The sequence below is a fragment of the Bombina bombina genome, chromosome 3, assembly GCF_027579735.1.
Source record: "Bombina bombina isolate aBomBom1 chromosome 3, aBomBom1.pri, whole genome shotgun sequence".
Classification (NCBI taxonomy): Eukaryota; Metazoa; Chordata; class Amphibia; order Anura; family Bombinatoridae; genus Bombina; species Bombina bombina.
Genome location: NC_069501.1, coordinates 829542614 through 829565156, shown reverse-complemented (window position 1 = coordinate 829565156; position 22543 = coordinate 829542614). Strand labels below are relative to the sequence as shown.

The 22543-nt window shown below is 36.8% G+C and overlaps 1 protein-coding gene across 1 annotated transcript in view; it reads left to right on the top strand.

Annotated features, from left to right (window-relative positions):
- MYO16 (myosin XVI) overlaps positions 1-22543 on the top strand; it is a 944954-nt gene that overhangs the window by 914806 nt on the left and 7605 nt on the right. Inside the window, exon 33 of the mRNA XM_053707787.1 lies at positions 9463-9554. Within this exon, the coding sequence (XP_053563762.1) occupies positions 9463-9554 (92 nt within the window). The remainder of the gene's footprint in view (positions 1-9462; positions 9555-22543) is intronic.

Sequence of the window (22543 nt, the reverse complement as noted above, 5' to 3'; positions counted from 1 at the left end):
CTATGAACTTATTTCAGTAAGTCGAGTGACTTGACAGTATATGGTCTCTGAATATAACTTGATAAACAAAAAATGCCACCTTGGGATTAAAGCAAGCTGTAAGGTACCTTACAAATGTCTGTTGGGAATCGTGTAAGTGCCAATGTTCTGTGAGCTTCCTTCTCAGTTTTGTTCCTTTGCGGCTTAACGTGAGATAACAAACAAGCCTCCGTTCCTGATTGGTGGTTAGGGGTCACACCTCTCTTAGGATAGGCTGTGACTGTGCACGCTGGATGTTTAGCGTGTTCAGATGTAATTGATCTTTTTCAAGATGTTTGAACTGCAGCTGTAAAAAACTTTTTTCTTCTGCACTTCGGTGTGCGGTGTTGGGGATCCACTGTTAGAAAGAAAAGCTGTGCTCCACTTTCTCGCTAATCAGATCCTTGGTCCTCCTTGTGGTTTTGGCTCCTAAATCATGAAAATTATAGAGTCCACTTGAGGGGCTGGATCGCAGCTTCTTGGAGTTTGTAAGACTTTCTTTAAACGTGGTTGTAGAAAAGTGGTAGTAGAAAAGTCTGGAGTAAAATCTACGCGTTTCACCCTCTGGGGGCTTTATCAAGATACTCCAGACAGGTTGAGTGCTTCCTTATAAAGGTGTTTCTTGTGATCTTATTGGTTAGGTAATTAAGGTAGGTTCCATAGAGCCACACCTTCTTAGGTTTAAGGTGGAATTGCAGGTTAGCAGTTTTTTGTATATAAAGTTGGTAATAAGGTTCACTTTATGCTTTTCACTCAATTTTTGACAAAATAAGATATTCATTATGGAATCTTATACACATAATAAATTAACTATTATCTCATAAGATATTAATATAACAGGGAACACAATAATATGAGTTTATAAAAAATAGGCAATATGGACTTTAAAAAAGTTACATTAGATATAATACCTTATGTTGTGAGGTGTTGCACATAACGTTAAGCTAGTTTTAAAGTGATCTCTGAGTCAAAAGATTAGTGTTAAGGATGAATTGTTGGTGTAAATACTACCATTCAGAATTAATGACGTTATACCTATATAAGTGACATCACTGAAGGTGGACTTGATGGAATAGTGTACATGAGGGACAGTGAGTCCATCATATGTTAGGATTTGGAATTGTAATTTTATCCAAATATTGCAGATATAGAGGTTTTCTAATTCTGAATCCATTTGTGGGATTGGACTGCCAATAATTAGACAGATAGAGTTATTTGCGATATTAGCGATTATGTATACCAATATCAATTATGAGTGTACCTACATTTTGTAGTTTTGGGGGATTCCTCCTAAATATAAGGTATCAAGGGTACATAAAGCAAATATAACAAAAACTTACAATATAGAAACTTCAAAGAAAAATGGATATCTCTAATTCTGAATTTAGTCCTAGTGGCTGGAGGGTCTGTAATGTATATATGGTTTCTGATTCCATTCTAAGGAGTTCAACTTCTAAGTTACCTCCCCTCCAATTCGGAGTGATCTTTTTAACCCCCCAATATTTAAAATCTGATAAATTATTGTTATGGTGTTCTTTAAAATGTTGGTATAAGTAGGTTTCTTTTTTGCCTTTCTCTATTGTCCATAGATGTTCTCGGATTCTTTCCCTGAGGGTCCTAGTCGTTTCTCCAATGTATTGTTTATTACATGTGCATTGGATCATATATATTACTCCTTTATCTTGACATCTAATTGTGCAGTCTATGTCATATATTTTCCAGTTTGTGTGGACTTGTAATTTTTTGTTTTACAACTATGTTGGCAGGACTTACATCCAAAACAGGGAAAAAAACCTTTAATATCGTTAACTGATAGGCTGATTTGTTTAGTGATTTGATGTTCAGTTTTAAACTCACTAGGGGATAGAATGTTTTTTGCCTTTCTGTATAGAATATTGGGGTATGGAGATACTTTGTTGCCTATTATTGGATCATTTTGTACCAAATGCCAATGTTTGTTAACAATCTTTTTCAAGGTTTTGAAGTCATCATTATAATTGGTGATTAGTGGTACATTAATAATAGTATTTTCTTGAGTGTTTGTCTTTATATTTTAAATATTCATTTCTATCAGTTGCTTCCACATCTTTTTTTGCTTTTGTTACTATCTCTTTTTTATAGCCTTTCTCTAGAAATTTTCTTTCTAGAAAGTCCGCTTGTTCCAAATAATCTATTGTTTTAAAACAGTTTCGACGTAGTCGAATACATTGTCCCTTTGGAACATTCTCTTTCCATCTTTTTAGATGACAGCTTTCTGAATGTATTAAATTGTTGGCGTCTACTGTCTTAAAATGTGTCTTTGTGTTTATTGAATTGTCAATAATTTCAATTTCTAAATCCAGAAAAAATATTTTTGTTCTATTTATATTGTTTGTGAATTGCAGACCTATTGTGTTATGATTCATATCATTAAGGAACTTTTCTAAAAGGACAATATCCCCTCTCCAAATCATCAGGATATCATCTATGTACCGTGAATATTTAAAATATAAAGACAAATCTAAAGTAAACACTCCAGAAAATACTATTATTAATGTACCACTAATCACCAATTATAATGATGACTTCAAAACCTTGAAAAAGATTGTTAACAAACATTGGCATTTGGTACAAAATGATACAATAATAGGCAACAAAGTATCTCCATACCCCAATATTCTATACAGAAAGGCAAAAAACCTAAAAAATATTCTATCCCCTAGTGAGTTTAAAACTGAACATCAAATCACTAAACAAATCAGCCTATCAGCTAACGATATTAAAGGTTTTTTTCCCTGTTTTGGATGTAAGTCCTGCCAACATAGTTGTAAAACAAAAAATTACAAGTCCACACAAACTGGAAAAATATATGACATAGACTGCACAATTAGATGTCAAGATAAAGGGGTAATATATATGATCCAATGCACATGTAATAAACAATACATTGGAGAAACGACTAGGACCCTCAGGGAAAGAATCCGAGAACATCTATGGACAATAGAGAAAGGCAAAAAAGAAACCTACTTATACCAACATTTTAAAGAACACCATAACAATAATTTATCAGATTTTAAATATTGGGGGATTAAAAAGATCACTCCGAATTGAAGGGGAGGTAACTTAGAAGTTGAACTCCTTAGAATGGAATCAGAAACCATATATACATTACAGACCCTCCAGCCACTAGGACTAAATTCAGAATTAGAGATATCCATTTTTCTTTGAAGTTTCTATATTGTAAGTTTTTGTTATATTTGCTTTATGTACCCTTGATACCTTATATTTAGGAGCAATCCTCCAAAACTACAAAATGTAGGTACACTCATAATTGATATTGGTATACATAATCGCTAATATCGCAAATAACTCTATCTGTCTAATTATTGGCAGTCCAATCCCACAAATGGATTCAGAATTAGAAAACCTCTATCTGCAATATTTGGATAAAATTACAATTCCAAATCCTAACTTATGATGGACTCACTGTCCCTCATGTACACTATTCCATCAAGTCCACCTTCAGTGATGTCACTTATATAGGTATAACGTCATTAATTCTGAATGGTAGTATTTACACCAACAATTCATCCTTAACACTAATCTTTTGCCTCAGATATCACTTTAAAACTAGCTTAACGTTATGTGCAACACCTCACAACATAAGGTATTATATCTAATGTAACTTTTTTAAAGTCCATATTGCCTATTTTTTATAAACTCACATTATTGTGTTCCCTGTTATATTAATATCTTATGAGATAATAGTTAATTTATTATGTGTATAAGATTCCATAATGAATATCTTATTTTGTCAAAAGTTGAGTGAAAAGCATAAAGTGAACCTTATTCCCACCTTTATATACAAAAAACTGCTAACCTGCAATTCCACCTTAAACCTAAGAAGGTGTGCCTCCATGGAACCTACCTTAATTACCTAACCAATAAGATCACAAGAAACACCTTTATAAGGAAGCACTCAACCTGTCTGGAGTATCTTGATAAAGCCCCCAGAGGGTGAAACGCGTAAATTTTACTCCAGACTTTTCTACTACCACTTTTCTACAACCACGTTTAAAGAAAGTCTTACAAACTCCAAGAAGCTGCGATCCAGCCCCTCAAGTGGACTCTCTAATTTTCATGATTTAGGAGCCAAAACCACAAGGAGGACCAAGGATCTGATCAGCGAGAAAGTGGAGCACAGCTTTTCTTTCTAACAGTGGATCCCCAACACCGCACACCAAAGTGCAGAAGAAAAAAGTTTTTTACAGCTGCAGTTCAAACATCTTGACAAAGATCAATTACATCTGAACACGCTAAACATCCAGCGTGCACAGTCACAGCCTATCCTAAGAGAGGTGTGACCCCTAACCACCAATCAGGAATGGAAGCTTGCTTGTTATCTCACGTTAAGCCGCAAAGGAACAAAACTGAGAAGGAAGCTCACAGAACATCTGCACTTACACGATTCCCAACAGACATTTGTAAGGTAACTTACAGCTTGCTTTAATCCCAAGGTGGCATTTTTTGTTCATCAAATTATATTGTCAAGTCACTCGACTTACTGAAATAAGTTCATAGGGAGACGTCCCTTGTTTTATTTGCTTTTATTTGTTTTATTTGCCATATACCTTTTAGTTAATCCTAAAGTTTTATTGTTGACAGTAAATTTAGTTTAATAAAATAGTTTTAACACATATATCTTTCTTTATTTTTTGGATATACTTATATCCATTTCTAATCACTGTTAATTGGATCGTCACTAGCTTCACTTACACTTATTTACTCCTCATAATCTATTCACGAACACTATCCACATCATCTGTAATTACAGATTTAGTAATATTATTCTTTACAAAACATTAAGAAAATTTTATACCAGTCAGCACATAGGACTTAAATCCTAAGTATCCGTTGTCTGAGACACTTAAATACTATTGTTTTTACACCTGATACAAATCAGAATCACTTATAATATTTCACTTAGATAAGTTACACATATAATAGTAGCATACAACCTAGCTTAATTTTTAAGCGCCAGTGGAAATCCAAACTCTTGCAATTATAAATTCCGACAGCACATGCTGTCAGCATTTATCGATGTGCAGTGGACATGATCCACAATATCGGATCATGTCCGCTCGCACAATGAAAATTCGGCCCCATAATCCATATCCATAAATGAGACAAGTCATAGATCTAGTTTTCAAGAAATAAAAGCATAAGGTACTTGGAAATATATATAAATATATATATAAAATATAAGTATGTACAAATAAAACATTTTATTGATAAAAAAAAAAAACCTTGCATACAAAAATACTAGGAATTTTTCCTGGCGTTCATAGCAACAGCAAGGTAATGAGTCTAGCAGAAAATCAACATGCAAATTAAAACTTTATACATTCCAAGAATGGCCTTGGTTTTTCATCAAAACAATCCGCTAGATTTAGAGTTTTGTTGGTAAAAATCTGCGGCTCTAACGCTCCTTTTTTTTCCAGCGCTCCCTTAAGACAACGCTGGTATTATGAGTTTTCTGAATGGCTGCGTTAGCCTCAGAAAAGTGAGCGTTGATCCAAATTTAGCTCCACATCTACTCTCAATACCAGCGTTGCTTACGGTAGCGGTAAGCTGGAAAAACGTGCTCGTGCACGATATCCCCATAGGAAACAATGGGGCTGAGCTGGCTGAAAAAAAAACCTAACACCTGCAAAAAAACAGCGTTCAACTCCTAACGCAGACCCATTGTTTCCTATGGGGAAACACTTTCTAAGTCTACACCTAACACCCTAACATGAACCCCGAGTCTAAACACTCCTAACCTTACACTTATTAACCTCTAATCTGTCCCCCCCAATGTCGCCCGCCACCTACCTACACTTATTAACCCCTAATCTGCCGACTGGACATCGCTGCCACAATAATAAATGTATTAACCCCTAAACCGCCACACTACCGTCTCACAAACACTATAATAAATGTTATTAAACCCCTAATCTGCCCTCCCTAACATCGCCGCCATCTACCTACAATTATTAACCCCTAATCTCCCGCCCCAACGTCGCCGCTACTATGATAAAGTTATAAACCCCTAAACCTAAGTCTAACCCTAACCTTAACACCCCCTAACTTAAATATAATTTAAATAAAACAAACTAAAATTACTATCATTAAATAAATTAATCATATTTAAAACTAAATACTTACCTATAAAATAAACCCTAAGACAGCTACAATATAACTAATAGTTACATTGTAGCTATTTTAGGATTAATATTTATTTTACAGGCAACTTTGTATTTATTTTAACTAGGTACAATAGCTATTAAATAGTTATTAACTATTTAATAGCGACCTAGTTAAAATAATTTCAAAATTACCTGTAAAATAAATCCTAACCTAAGTTACAAATACACCTAACACTACACTATCAATAAATTAATTAAATAAATTAACTACAATTATCTAAACTAAAATACAATTAAATAAACTAAACTATAATACAAAAAAACCCAAACACTTAATTACAAAAAATAAAAAATATTACAAGAATTGTAATCTATTTACACCTAATCTAAGCCCCCAAAATAATAAAATTCCCTACCCTAAACTAAATTACAAAGTAATCAGCTCTTTTACCAGCCCTTAAAAGGGCTTTTTGCGGGGCATTGTCACAAAGTAATTAGCTCTTTTACCTGTAAAAAAAAAAATACAATCCCCCCACCCCAACATTACAACCCACCACCCACACACCCCTACACTAAAACCCACCTGATCCCCCCTTAAAAAAATCTAACACTACCCCCCTGAAGATCACCCTACCTTGAGCCATCTTCAGCCAGCCGGCCACCGATGGGACAGAAGAGGACATCCGTACTGGCAGAAGTCTTTATCCGATTGGGGCAGAAGAGGTCCTCCAAGCGGCAGATGTCTTCATTCAAGCGGCATCTTCTATCTTCAATCAACCGTAGTGGAGACATCTTGAATCCAGCCGACGCGGGGCCATCCTCTTCTTCCAATGTCCTAAGGCCGAATGAAGGTTCCTTTAAATGACGTCATCCAAGATGGCGTCCCTCGAATTACGATTGGCTGATAGGATTCTCTCAGCCAATCGGAATTAAGGTAGGAAAAATCCAATTGGTTGATTTAATCAGCCAATCGGATTGAAGTTCAATCCGATTGGCTGATTGGATGATCCAATAGACTTGACCTTGCATTCTATTGGCTCATCCAATCAGCCAATCGGATTGAACTTCAATCCGATTGGCTGATTAAATCAAGCAATCTGATTTTTCCTACCTTAATTCCGATTGGCTGATAGAATCCTATCAGCCAATCAGAATTCGAGGGACGCCATCTTGGATGACGTCATTTAAAGGAACCTTCATTCGGCCTTAGGACATCGGAAGAAGAGGATGGCTCCGCTTCATCTGGATTCAAGATGGCTCCACTCCGGTTGATTGAAGATAGAAGATGCCGCTTGGATGAAGACATCTGCCCCTTGGAGGACCTCTTCTGCCCTGATCAGATAAAGACTTCTGCCGGTCCAGATGTCCTCTTCCGTCCCATCAGTGGCCGGCTGGCTGAAGACAGCTCAAGGTAGGGTGATCTTCAGGGGGGTAGTGTTAGTTTTTTTTAAGGGGGGATTGAGTGGGTTTTAGAGAAGGGGTGTGTGGGTGGTGGGTTGTAATGTTGAGGGGGATTGTATTTTTTTTTTGCAGGTAAAAGGGCTGATTACTTTGGGGCAATGTCCCGCAAAAAGCCCTTTTAAGGACTGGTAAAAGAGCTGATTACTTTGTAATTTAGTTTATGGTAGGGAATTTTATTATTTTGGGGGCTTTTTATTTTATTAGGGGGCTTAGATTAGGTGTAATTAGTTTAAAATTCTTGTAATATTTTTTTATTTTTTGTAATTTTTTTTTTATTTTTTATTATAGTTTAGTTTATTTAATTGTATTTTAGTTTAGATAATTGTAGTTAATTTATTTAATTAATTTATTGATAGTGTGGTGTTAGGTGTATTTGTAACTTAGGTTAGGATTTATTTTACAGGTAATTTTGAAATTATTTTAACTAGGTAGCTATTAAATAGTTAATAACTATTTAATAGCTATTGTACCTAGTTAAAATAAATACAAAGTTGCCTGTAAAATAAATATTAATCCTAAAATAGCTACAATGTAACTATTAGTTATATTGTAGCTATATTAGGGTTTATTTTATAGGTAAGTATTTAGTTTTAAATAGGATTCATTTATTTAATGATAGTAATTTTAGTTCGTTTTATTTAAATTATATTTAAGTTAGGTGGGTGTTAGGGTTAGACTTAGGTTTAGGGGTTAATAACTTTGATATAGTAGAGGCGACGTTGGGGGCGGGAAATTAGGGGTTAATAATTGTAGGTATGTGGCGGCGATGTTAGGGAGGGCAGATTAGGGGTTAATAAAATTTATTATAGTGTTTGCGAGGCGGGAGTGTGGCGGTTTAGGGGTTAATACATTTATTATAGTGGCGGTGATGTCCGGTCGGCAGATTAGGGGTTAATAAGTGTTGGTAGGTGGCGGCTACGTTGGGGGGGCAGATTAGGGGTTATTAAATATAATATAGGTGTCGGCAATGTTAGGGGCAGCAGATTAGGGGTTCATAGCTATAATGTAGGTGGCGGCGGTGTCTGGTCGGCAGATTAGGCGTTAAATAATTTTATTATAGTGTTTGCAATGTGGGGGGGCCTCGGTTTAGGGGTTTATAGGTAGTTTATGGGTGTTAGTGTACTTTGTAGCACTGTAGTTAAGAGCTTTATTTTCCGGCGTTAGCCCATAAAACTCTTAACTACTGACTTTTTTATGCGGTAGGAGTCTTGGAGGTAGAGGCTGTACCGCTCACTTCTTCCAAGACTCGAATTACCGGTGTTAGGCAAATCCCATAGAAAAGATAGGATACGCAATTGACGTAAGGGGATTTGCAGTAGCCTCCAGTCACGGAAAAAAAGTGAGCGGTAGACCCTTTCCTGCCTGACTCGTAATACCAGCGGGCATTAAAAAGCAGCGTTAGGACCCCTTAACGCTGCTTTTTAAGGCTAACGCAGAACTCTAAATCTAGGTGAATGTTTCCCAACTATTAATTGTTTTATGGTTGTTAACAGGTTGTTAACTATGGTAGGCTCAAATAGGAATACATGTAAAATATAAATAATTTGCCTTTATGTGTTTTCATCCAACGGAAAAAATACTACTTTATCCACTTTTTTGTACAATATAAATAAACTATTTTGAATTTGAAAATTAATTTTTTTAATAAAGTTGTATGTAAATCAGGTTTGCAAATTTTAAACATTTGGCAATGATGTAGAAGAAATTTGCAAGAAATTTGAAGTAGTTAATATTCAATTCCTTCAATGAAATCTACTCTATGCGGTTTGAGAGTGTTTTACCTCCGTTTTGTTACATCTCTTTTTATGTGCTTTAGATGACGTCAATGAAGAAATGAATTGTAAATTCCGTAGTAGCTACACTTCAAGCTCTTTAGTGTCAAAAAGCAAGGAAAGTCATAGCAGTCAAGTAAGTAACAAATATTTTCTTTTTTGTACTCTATGTATTATGATTCCTGTTCACATTGTTTATTATTTTTTTAAATCAATTGAGGGCAAAAATATATTTTACTGTAGAATATACTTAACATCTGTGTTGGAAAGTACAAATATGTTCAATACTTCACAAAGGCTACATATAGATCATGAAGGAGAGATGGCTTACCAGGGAGAAACATCCAAAAGGCATTAAAAAATGTTATAGGACAAGAAGAAAATTGAAGTGAGAGGGAGTTACAAGATAAGGCAGTAGTTTAAAGTGGTGGATGGGTGAAGTAAAGTTTTCTTAAAGATAGTTGTGACTAGGAGGAAATTTTATCAAAATTGCAGGTGAAAACATTGTCAAGTAGAAAATCTGTTGCCTTTAATCGTCACTTGAGATACATTTCACAATTGAGTACCATTTCACAAGAGCTCACTTGTGCAATACCTCTCCCTGCTAAGCACAGCACGTCAATCACCCTAAGCAAGCTAGTGCTAGGTGATTCACTATTTTTGAGGTGGCGGAGAGACTAAAGAATCTTCTGGTTTTTAACAGGCTTGTTCATGTGAGTCTGCACCAGAAAGCCTCAACATCTATTAACGCAGCTTGATAAATCTTCCTCTAGTAGATTTTTAATGGATGATGGACAAATTGCAGTTATTATTTCAAATAAATATGGATAATAATTGGAGTAAGAGCAGATGAAAAGGAGGGCATTAAATGTGTGGAAACCGGGACAGATAGTAAAAAAGTAAAGATAAAAGGGCAGATAACTCATCCTCTGTAACAGGTTCAAATAAGCAGAGTGAGGAGTGGATATTATTTCTTGGTGGGGTAGCAGTTATTTTGTCTCACACAGTCTTTTTTCTTGTTTGTTATTTTAGTAGTTAGCAATATTTTCTGCTGGGAAGTAGTAATTAGAGATAGGAGGGCTGAAGAGGACAATGCAAGTGGAGACCACTTAAATATGTCCAAATGACTCAAAAGTAATCAAAATGAAATGCAATGAAAATGTTAAAGGGACATGAAATACCTCTTGCGTTTGTGTAAGAATTGTGTTTTTCCCAAGCTCCAATAGCGGCCTAAAAGCAATTTCTGCAACCTAACGCCTAGATTACGAGTTCTGCGTTAGCCTTAAAAAGCAGCGTTAACGGGTCCTAACGCTGTTTTTTAACGCCCGCTGGTATTACGAGTCAGACAGGAAAGGGTCTACCACTCACTTTTTTCCACGACTCGAAGCTACCGCAAATCCCCTTATGTCAATTGCGTATCCTATCTTTTCTATGGGATTTGCCTAACGCTGGTATTACAAGTCTTGGAAGAAGTGAGCTGTACAGCCTATACCGCTCCAACCGCATAAAAAAGTCAGTAGTTAAGAGTTTTATGGGCTAACACCGGAACATAAAGCTCTTAACTACAGTGCTACAAAGTACACTAACACCCATAAACTACCTATGAACCCCTAAACCGAGGACCCCCAGATCACAAACCCTATAATAAAATGTTTTAACCCCTAATCTTCCGACCGGACATCGCCGCCACCTACATTATCCCTATGAACCCCTAATCTGCTGCCCCTAACATCGCCGACACCTATATTATATTTATTAACCCCTAATCTGTCCCCCCCAACGTTGCTGCCACCTACCTACACTTATTAACCCCTAATCTTCTGACCGGTCATCGCCGCCACTATAATAAATGACCCCTAAACCGCCGCACTCCCGCCTCGCAAACACTAGTTAAATTGTATTAACCCCTAATCTGCCCCCAAACGTCACCGCCACCTACCTACAATTATTAACCCCTAATCTGCCGCCCCCAACGTTGCTGCTACTATAATAAAGTTATTAAGCCCTAAACCTAAGTCTAACCCTAACCCTAACACCCCCTTAAGTTAAATATAATTTGAATAAAACAAAATAAATTTACTATAATTAAATAAATTATTCCTATTTAAAACTAAATACTTACCTATAAAATAAACCCTAATATAGCTACAATATAACTAATAGTTACATTGTAGCTATTTTAGGATTAATATTTATTTTACAGGCAACTTTGTATTTATTTTAACTAGGTACAATAGCTGTTAATAATTATTTAATAGCTACCTAGTTAAAATAATTGCAAAATTACTTGTAAAATAAATCCTAACCTAAGTTACAAATACACCTAACACTACAGTAAAATGTAAAAAAGAGATAATCCAATACTCGTCCACGGCAAGAGATAAAGTCACTCAGAATCCGAGGTAAAAAAGATAAAAAGTAAATCTTTATTATGGACACTCCATGGGATAAAACATGCACAAAAAAATGAACTCAGCTGAGAGAACAAGAAGTGAAGTCTGACCGGTTTCGGCTCAGTGTGGCCGTAGTCATAGACACATAGCAGGTGTTCAGAATGAGCACCTGATATACCTGTTAACCACTCCCCTAAGGGGAGGGGTATAGTAACATGATTAAAAACAAACACATTACTCAAAGCTGTTGAGAAAAGGGATACATTATCATATATATATGTGTACAAAAGCTAACAATGGGCATAAGAATAAGATCTACGAACATAAACAATACTGTAAATATAGCAGTTAAGATAAATAGTTATAACTAATATTGCAGAAACACCTTTTAGCACGTATGTGCATATATGTTTAAATCTACATATAAGTTAAACAAAAAACCATGCCAAGGACTAATAACTTTTACAATATTGTAGATAAGCTGTTAAGATAAATAGTTATAATTTGTAATGCAAAAACACCAATTTAACACATATGTGCCTAAAAATATAGATCTACATATAGGTTAGGTAAAAGACTATGAAAAAAGGACCATAAATAGTTTAAATCTGTAATGCAAAAACACCAATTTAACACCTATGTGCTTATGAATTAATGAATTTAAATCTACATATAGGTCAGGTAGAAGACCATAATAGATGGAAAAAGGACCTAGTGAGAACAAAGAGAATAATAATGATGAACTAATTATTAATGTTGATCTTATTATTAATATAGGGAACTGGAGAGAAATATAGATGGTGTCATGAATGTAGACTAAACCATCTCCCTGTATTAACCAATAGTTACCTCAAACCCAGATTACCTCTGGTGAGCTACTAATAATCCATATTAATGATCTCATTAAAGTAAAGGCATGTAAGGATCAATGTACCCACATGTTTTAGTCTGATAAAGACATAAAGTAAGCACTATCTATTCCAATAATTTATTATGTCAAATTCAGAGTTAAAACCCCCAGGTACCAGGCTATCAAGCCTGTGTATCCAATAAATCTCTTGTCTGGAGAGGATGTGGAATTTATCACCCCCCCTTGGTGGTCTAGACACTAACTCAATAGCCTGCCACCTGAGGGTTCCAACATCTCCCAAATGAACTTCCAAGAAATGTCTGGACAAAGCTGAAACAGCCCTCTCCTGGGAGATATAAGAAAGGTGTTCCCTGATTCGTTTGCCCACGGGCCTAGTGGTTCTGCCCACATATTGTTTGTTACACTGGGTGCACTCAATTAAATATATGACAAATTTGCTGCCACATTTAATGCAACCCCTAGTGTCAAAAACTTCTGATGTTCGTGCTGAGGTGAAGGTTTTGGAAACAAACATGTGGTCACATGACTTGCATGCCTTTTTGCCACATTTGTAAGTTCCTTTGACCCTCAGCCATGAACTACCACTATCTTGTTGGGGCAACATACTAGGGGACAGAATGTTTCCCAGCGTCAAATTACGTTTATAGATGAAATTGCAGCCATCATCCATAATTTCACGTAGTACTGTATCCCCACGAAGGATAGGCAAATTCTTCTCTATCACCTTACAGACTTTATTAAACTGATTGGAAAAAGCCGTCACTAAAGTGGGTTTAATTTTTGTGGAGGGTGGATTCGATAATTTACTGTCTCTTTGGCGTCCATGGACACTTGTCCTGTCCATCACTGAGACTTCCGAAAAGGTCTTATTAACCAATCTTTTGGGGTAACCCCTTGCCATCAGCCTGGATTTCAATTCTTCACTCTCCTCTAGAAAGTCCTCTCTCCGGGAACAATTTCTTTTTAACCGCATGAACTGGCCTTTTGCAATGCCTTTAAAAACATGCCTGGGGTGACTGCTTTTCGCATGCAGCAGCGTGTTCCCGGAGATGGGCTTTCTATAGAGAGTAGAGAATACTCCCCTGGTGTCAACATCAAATTTCAATGTTACATCCAAATAGTTGATACTAGTCTGGTTCCACTCAAAGGTGAATCTCAGACCTACATTGTTGGCATTAAACATATCAACTAATTTGTTTACTTGATCTTGATTACCTGACCAGATAACCAGCAGGTCATCAATAGGTATTTGACAATGTATTTAGTGTTATCTCTATTACCCCCAAAGACATGGAACCGCTCCCACCAACCCATGAACAGGTTGGCGTAGGAGGGGGCAAACTTAGCCCCCATAGCGGTTCCACGCCTCTGAAGGTAATACTTACTCTCAAACACAAAGAAATTGTGCTTGAGTAAAAAGTCAACCGCTCTCAGTACAAAATCCCTATATTGAAGGGATAAATCAGTCTCCTTTCTTAGGAAATATGATATTGCTTGTAGACCATACTCATGGGGTATGGAGGAGTACAGGGACACCACATCAATGGTGATCCAACTATACCCCTCCTCCCAAGAGACATCCTCTAACCTAGAGAGCACATGGGTAGTATCTCTTACAAAACTTGGCAATTTCTGGACCAACGGTTGAAGAAATTGGTCCACCCACTTGGACAGCGGCTCCAATAGGGAGCCAATTCCTGCCACTATGGGCCTTCCCTGTACATCCACCAGGCTTTTATGGACCTTTGGCAGATGGTGGAAGATGGGCATTACAGGACAGTCTACCAGTAGACAATCATATGTCTGTTCATCAATAATGCCCATCTCCACCCCATCATCCAATAGGTCCCTTAGAATAGCCTTATACTGTGTTGTGGGATCCCTAGATAGTCCCATGTAGGCTTCAGGATCCTCTAATTGTCTCAATGCCTCTTTAATGTAGATATCTTTGTCAAGCAAAACAACACTACCTCCCTTATCTGACTGGCGAATAACCAACTCTTTGTTATTCTGTAATGTAGCTACTGCTTCCCTTTCCAGTCTAGACAAGTTAGATTGGTAGTCATGTTTCCTAGATTTGTCTAGCAAAGTGAGATCTTCAATGACCCTCTTGTGAAAAACTTCCAGGCCTTTGCCCCTAGTATGTAAGGGATAGAAAATAGACCTGGATTTAAGTTTATGTTGTTTCTTGCCTGTTAGTGTGGTAGAAGGTCCATCCTCCTGGGTACCACTCAAGTCTTCCAGATCTATTAGTGCACAGGCATCACCAAAAGATAAGTCAATATTGCTCATCTCCTGGTGTTGTGTATTTACTTCATCAGAAATACCATTTACAGATGTGGAGAAAAACTTCCTCAGTGTGAGATCCCTCACCATCTTATTAACATCCAGTATAGTCTGGAATAAATCAAAGTCCCTAGATGGAACAAAATTCAGACCATACCCCAGGACCTTTCTCTCCACATCTGTTATCTGATAGGTAGATAGATTTATTACAGAGAAGTCATTCATTGATATCTGTGCCCCCTGGTGTTCCTGTTTTCTCTCACTGGGTACCTCTGAAACTGGGCATCTGCTTCCTCTATCCTTCGAGGATGACCCCTTCCTCCCCCTCTGGGTTGTTTCGGGGCCCATTGAAAAACCTGTGTATTGTGTCCCATATCATTAGTCATGGACTCCCTAGAAGTACTAGATTGAGAATAGTGGGACCGTCCCCTTCTCTGGCGACCTCTCCCACCCCTCTTAGGGATAGCTCCTATTCCTGCTCCCTTGGGATCTTTCAAGATACTTTTGGGCATAGAATTAAGTTCTGTATTCTCCTGGAGTTCAGATATTTCTCCCTCTGAGCCCGAGCAGCCCTCATCCTCAAAGCTGGATGCAAACCTATCCTCATCGGTCTGCTCAGGCTCAGAGTCCGAGAAAGCAACCTGTTTAGATCCAGTTACTCTGCTAGATTTCATGTTTACCTTACTAAATTTATTAGGTGTAATTTCCTGACCTGAATTTTGAGCCATAGATCTTTTGTTGGGTGTTTGTGACCATACCCTGTCTCTCTGTCTCTTACGCCAAATATAAACTGTACCATTGCTGTAATCTTTTTGGTCCCGTATATATTTGGAATGTTTAATTTGGATAATTAATTTCTTAGATTCTTCCATAACATTCTTAAGTATGGCATCATATTCAGGGTAAACATTATACAACTTATACTTGTTCATATCACCCTGCAAGGTGATTATCCTATTCTTAACTTCTGCTAATAGTGTGTCCTTATATTCTATCAATAAAGCTATAAGCTTAAGTGAACAATCCGTTAAAGCCTGATTCCATCGTTCAATGAATCCAGGGTCCTTTACATCATAAGTGGGAAATTTATTGATCCTTAAGCCTCTGGGAATCATTTTCATATTGATATATTTAGATAAAATCCACTTGTCCCATTTAAGCTTTTGTTCTTTTTTCTTCAGATTCTCTAAATCAAAAAAGAAATCTCCAAGTATTGTGTTCGGTGTATCACTTTCAAACACATCTGTTAGTTCTAGAGAGTCCCAATTCTCTTCATCTATCTCATTAAGAGAAAAAAATGAATCTAATTGTGACATGTTATCCACTATTTAGGAGTATTATTTTCGAGTGCTTACAGCTACTTCAATGTTGATGCATAAATATGTATGAATTTTTCAGAAACTGAATGTAATCCACTTGACACGGCTCTCAAATGATATGTAAACTTCTGTGAATATAGGCCGTCTGACCCAATTAAAGAGGAGCTTAATCCTGAACCTTTTAACAGGGCAAATTTAATCAAAAAGTGAGCAACATACGTTGCCAAATGTAGCAAAGTTCAAAATTATTCTGTGTGCTAAAGGGAGGCTGTCACCTTCGCGACATGCAGTGTTGTAGAGAGAAAATAGATATATGTTTTAAATACAGTCCCCAAGAAACAAAACAACGTATTTCTCATTAGTTGCAGCACTGGTCTTAACATGCAGGCATAGTGTCATATCCAAGAGAAACAATTGCGGTAAAGGTAAGCCTTCAAATCCAGCCGGATACTCAGACACAAACAGTGTTAACTGCATACACATTCAAGTGGCCTGACTGCGTTTAGGATATTCTCACAGTCCCAACCCGGCAGCTACTGTATCAACAACAGCAATGTAGTTCAAAGCCAGGTGAAAAGTACCTTATTTCCGGAAAGGAGTATATATAGTCAGGCCAAACAAGCAGTTATATAGACACGTTGCCATGTATGTATATATATGTACTCACGGTACCAAAGATCCACGGTTTGCTGGGAAATGCTGTATTCAAAAAAGCCGGGTACAATCCCTGTAGTTATATTCCGGTTCACACTGCTCAGCCTCTCACTGCTGCATACACCTCCTCCAATACTGTGTAGTCATCAGGGCCAGCTGAAGCCCGTGTCAGCCTGGACGTGCTTGCGGAAGTGGAATCCCTGTATTCCACAGTAAAATGTAAAAAAGAGATAATCCAATACTCTTCCACGGCAAGAGATAAAGTCACTCAGAATCCGAGGTAAAAAAGATAAAAAGTAAATCTTTATTATGGACACTCCATGGGATAAAACATGCACAAAAAAATGAACTCAGCTGAGAGAACAAGAAGTGAAGTCTGACCGGTTTCGGCTCAGTGTGGCCGTAGTCATAGACACATAGCAGGTGTTCAGAATGAGCACCTGATATACCTGTTAACCACTCCCCTAAGGGGAGGGGTATAGTAACATGATTAAAAACAAACACATTACTCAAAGCTGTTGAGAAAAGGGATACATTATCATATATATATGTGTACAAAAGCTAACAATGGGCATAAGAATAAGATCTACGAACATAAACAATACTGTAAATATAGCAGTTAAGATAAATAGTTATAACTAATATTGCAGAAACACCTTTTAGCACGTATGTGCATATATGTTTAAATCTACATATAAGTTAAACAAAAAACCATGCCAAGGACTAATAACTTTTACAATATTGTAGATAAGCTGTTAAGATAAATAGTTATAATTTGTAATGCAAAAACACCAATTTAACACATATGTGCCTAAAAATATAGATCTACATATAGGTTAGGTAAAAGACTATGAAAAAAGGACCATAAATAGTTTAAATCTGTAATGCAAAAAGACCAATTTAACACCTATGTGCTTATGAATTTATGAATTTAAATCTACATATAGGTCAGGTAGAAGACCATAATAGATGGAAAAAGGACCTAGTGAGAACAAAGAGAATAATAATGATGAACTAATTATTAATGTTGATCTTATTATTAATATAGGGAACTGGAGAGAAATATAGATGGTGTCATGAATGTAGACTAAACCATCTCCCTGTATTAACCAATAGTTACCTCAAACCCAGATTACCTCTGGTGAGCTACTAATAATCCATATTAATGATCTCATTAAAGTAAAGGCATGTAAGGATCAATGTACCCACATGTTTTAGTCTGATAAAGAGGGCTGTTTCAGCTTTGTCCAGACATTTCTTGGAAGTTCATTTGGGAGATGTTGGAACCCTCAGGTGGCAGGCTATTGAGTTAGTGTCTAGACCACCAAGGGGGGGGGGGGTGATAAATTCCACATCCTCTCCAGACAAGAGATTTATTGGATACACAGGCTTGATAGCCTGGTACCTGGGGGTTTTAACTCTGAATTTGACATCATAAATTATTGGCATAGATAGTGCATACTTTATGTCTTTATCAGACTAAAACATGTGGGTACATTGATCCTTACATGCCTTTACTTTAATGAGATCATTAATATGGATTATTAGTAGCTCACCAGAGGTAATCTGGGTTTGAGGTAACTATTGGTTAATACAGGGAGATGGTTTAGTCTACATTCATGACACCATCTATATTTCTCTCCAGTTCCCTATATTAATAATAAGATCAACATTAATAATTAGTTCATCATTATTATTCTCTTTGTTCTCACTAGGTCCTTTTTCCATCTATTATGGTCTTCTACCTGACCTATATGTAGATTTAAATTCATAAATTCATAAGCACATAGGTGTTAAATTGGTCTTTTTGCATTACAGATTTAAACTATTTATGGTCCTTTTTTTCATAGTCTTTTACCTAACCTATATGTAGATCTATATTTTTAGGCACATATGTGTTAAATTGGTGTTTTTGCATTACAAATTATAACTATTTATCTTAACAGCTTATCTACAATATTGTAAAAGTTATTAGTCCTTGGCATGGTTTTTTGTTTAACTTATATGTAGATTTAAACATATATGCACATACGTGCTAAAAGGTGTTTCTGCAATATTAGTTATAACTATTTATCTTAACTGCTATATTTACAGTATTGTTTATGTTCGTAGATCTTATTCTTATGCCCATTGTTAGCTTTTGTACACATATATATATGATAATGTATCCCTTTTCTCAACAGCTTTGAGTAATGTGTTTGTTTTTAATCATGTTACTATACCCCTCCCCTTAGGGGAGTGGTTAACAGGTATATCAGGTGCTCATTCTGAACACCTGCTATGTGTCTATGACTACGGCCACACTGAGCCGAAACCGGTCAGACTTCACTTCTTGTTCTCTCAGCTGAGTTCATTTTTTTGTGCATGTTTTATCCCATGGAGTGTCCATAATAAAGATTTACTTTTTATCTTTTTTACCTCAGATTCTGAGTGACTTTATCTCTTGCCGTGGAAGAGTATTGGATTATCTCTTTTTTACATTTTACTGTGGAATACAGGGATTCCACTTCCGCAAGCACGTCCAGGCTGACACGGGCTTCAGCTGGCCCTGATGACTACACAGTATTGGAGGAGGTGTGTGCAGCAGTGAGAGGCTGAGCAGTGTGAACCGGAATATAACTACAGGGATTGTACCCGGCTTTTTTGAATACAGCATTTCCCAGCAAACCGTGGATCTTTGGTACCGTGAGTACATATATATACATACATGGCAACGTGTCTATATAACTGCTTGTTTGGCCTGACTATATATACTCCTTTCCGGAAATAAGGTACTTTTCACCTGGCTTTGAGCTACATTGCTGTTGTTGATACAGTAGCTGCCGGGTTGGGACTGTGAGAATATCCTAAACGCAGTCAGGCCACTTGAATGTGTATGCAGTTAACACTGTTTGTGTCTGAGTATCCGGCTGGATTTGAAGGCTTACCTTTACCGCAATTGTTTCTCTTGGATATGACACTATGCCTGCATGTTAAGACCCGTGCTGCAACTAATGAGAAATACGTTGTTTTGTTTTTCGGGGACTGTATTTAAAACATATATCTATTTTCTCTCTACAACACTGCATGTCGCGAAGGTGACAGCCTCCCTTTAGCACACAGAATAATTTTGAACTTTGCTACATTTGGCAACGTATGTTGCTCACTTTTTGACCTAACACTACACTATGAATAAATTAATTAATTAAATAAATTACCTACAATTATCTAAATAAAAATACAATTAAATAAACTAAACTATAATACAGAAAAAACAACACTAAATTACAAAAAATAAAAAAATATTACAAGAATTTTAATCTAATTACACCTGATGATTAAGCCCCCTAATAAAATAAAAAAGCCCCCCAAAATAATAAAATTCCCTACCCTAAACTAAATTACAAAGTAATCAGCTCTTTTACCAGCCCTTAAAAGGGCTTTTTGCGGGGCATTGCCCCAAAGTAATCAGCTCTTTTACTTGTAAAAAAAACACAATCCCCCCCAAAACTACAACCCACCACCCACACACCCCTACTCTAAAACCCACCCGATCCCCCCTTAAAAAAACCTAACACTAGCCCCTGAAGATCACCCTACCTTGAGCCGTCTTTAGCCACCCGGCGACCGATGGGACAGAAGAGGACATCCAGACTGGCAGAAGTCTTCATCCTGTCCGGGCAGAAGAGGACATCCGGACCGGCAGACATCTTTATCCAGGAGGCATCTTCTATCTTCATCCTTCCGGAGCAGAGCGGAGCCATCTTCTATCCAGCCGACGCGGAGCCATCCTCTTCTTCCGACAGACTAACGACGAATGAAGGTTCCTTTAAATGACATCATCCAAGATGGCGTCCCTCGAATTCCATCCCTCAATAGCCAATTGGAATTAAGGTAGGAAAAATCTGATTGGTTAATTTAATCAGCCAATTTAATCAGCCAATCGGATTGAACTTCAATCCGATTGGCTGATTGGATCAGCAAATAGAATGCGAGGTCAAATCTATTGGCTCATTCAATCAGTCAATCGGATTGAACTTCAATCCAATTGGCTGATTAAATCAACCAATCAGATTTTTTCTACCTTAATTCCGATTGGCTGATAGAATTCTATCAGCCAATCAGAATTCGAGGGACGTCATCTTGGATGACGCAATTTAAAGGAACCTTCATTCGTTGTTAGTCCGTCGGCCGAGGAGGATCTTCTGCGTCGGAGGTCTTGAAGATGGAGCCGCGGATGGATGAAGACTTCTGCCGGATGGAGGACCTCTTCTGCCCCGCTTTGACGAAGACTTCGGCCGGATGGAGGACCTCTTCTGCCCGCTTGGATGAAGACTTCGACCGGATGGAGGACCTCTTCTGCCCCGATCGGATGAAGACTTCTGCCGGTCCGGATGTCCTCTTCTGCCGCATCGGATGACCAGTGGTGCCAGGCTGGGTGAACACGGCTCAAGGTAGGGTGATCTTCAATGGGGTAGTGTTAGGTTTATTTAAGGGGGGATCAGGTGGGTTTTAGACTAGGGGTGTGTGGGTGGTGGGTTGTAATGTTGGGGGGTATTGTATTGCTTTATTTTTTACAGGTAAAAGAGCTGATTACTTTAGGGCAATGCCCAGCAAAAAGCCCTTTTAAGGGCTGGTAAAAGAGCTGGTTACTTTGTAATTTAGTTTAGGGTAGGGAAATTTTATTATTTTGGGGTGCTTTTTTATTTTATTAGGGGGCTTAAATTAGGTGTAATTAGATTAAAATTCTTGTAATATTTTTTTAATTTTTTTAAATTAATGTTTGTTTGTTTTTGTACTATAGGTTAGTTAATTTAATTGTATTTTATATTATATAATTGTAGTTAATTTATTTAATTAATTGATTGATAGTGTAGTGTTAGGTGTATTTGTAACTTAGGTTAGGATTTATTTTACAGGTAATTTTGTAATTATTTTAACTAGGTAGCTATTAAATAGTTATTAACTATTTAATAGCTATTGTACCTAGTTAAAATAAATACAAAGTTACCTGTAAAATAAATATAAACCCTAAAATAGCTACAATGTAATTATTAATAATATTGTAGCTATCTTATTGTTTATTTTATAGGTAAGTATTTAGTTTTAAATAGGAATAATTTAGTTAATAATATTAATATTATTTAGATTTATTTCAATAATAAAGTTAGGGGGTGTTAGGGTTAGACTTAGGTTTAGTGGTTAATATATTTAAAATAGGTGGCAGCGGTGTAGGGGAATCATATTAGGGGTTAATAAATTTATTATAGCTGTCAGCGGTGTTGGGGAATCATATTAGGGGTTAATAAATTTAATATAGCTGGCGGCGGTGTAGGGGAATCATATTAGGGGTTAATAAATTTAATATAGCTGGCGGTGGTGTAGGGGGGTCAGATTAGGGGGTAATACATTTAAAGGGACAGTATACTATAAAATTGTTTTTCCCTTAATGTGTTTCCAATTACTTTTTTTACTAGCTGCAGAGTATAAAATGTATGAGATTTGCTTTTTTAAGGTTTATTTGTGTTTATAAATTAGCTGATTTTGTGTTTTGAAGCCACAACCTAATAAAATGGGTTGAGCTTGTTCGTATAATCAGATCTCATTACTTTATCACATTGTG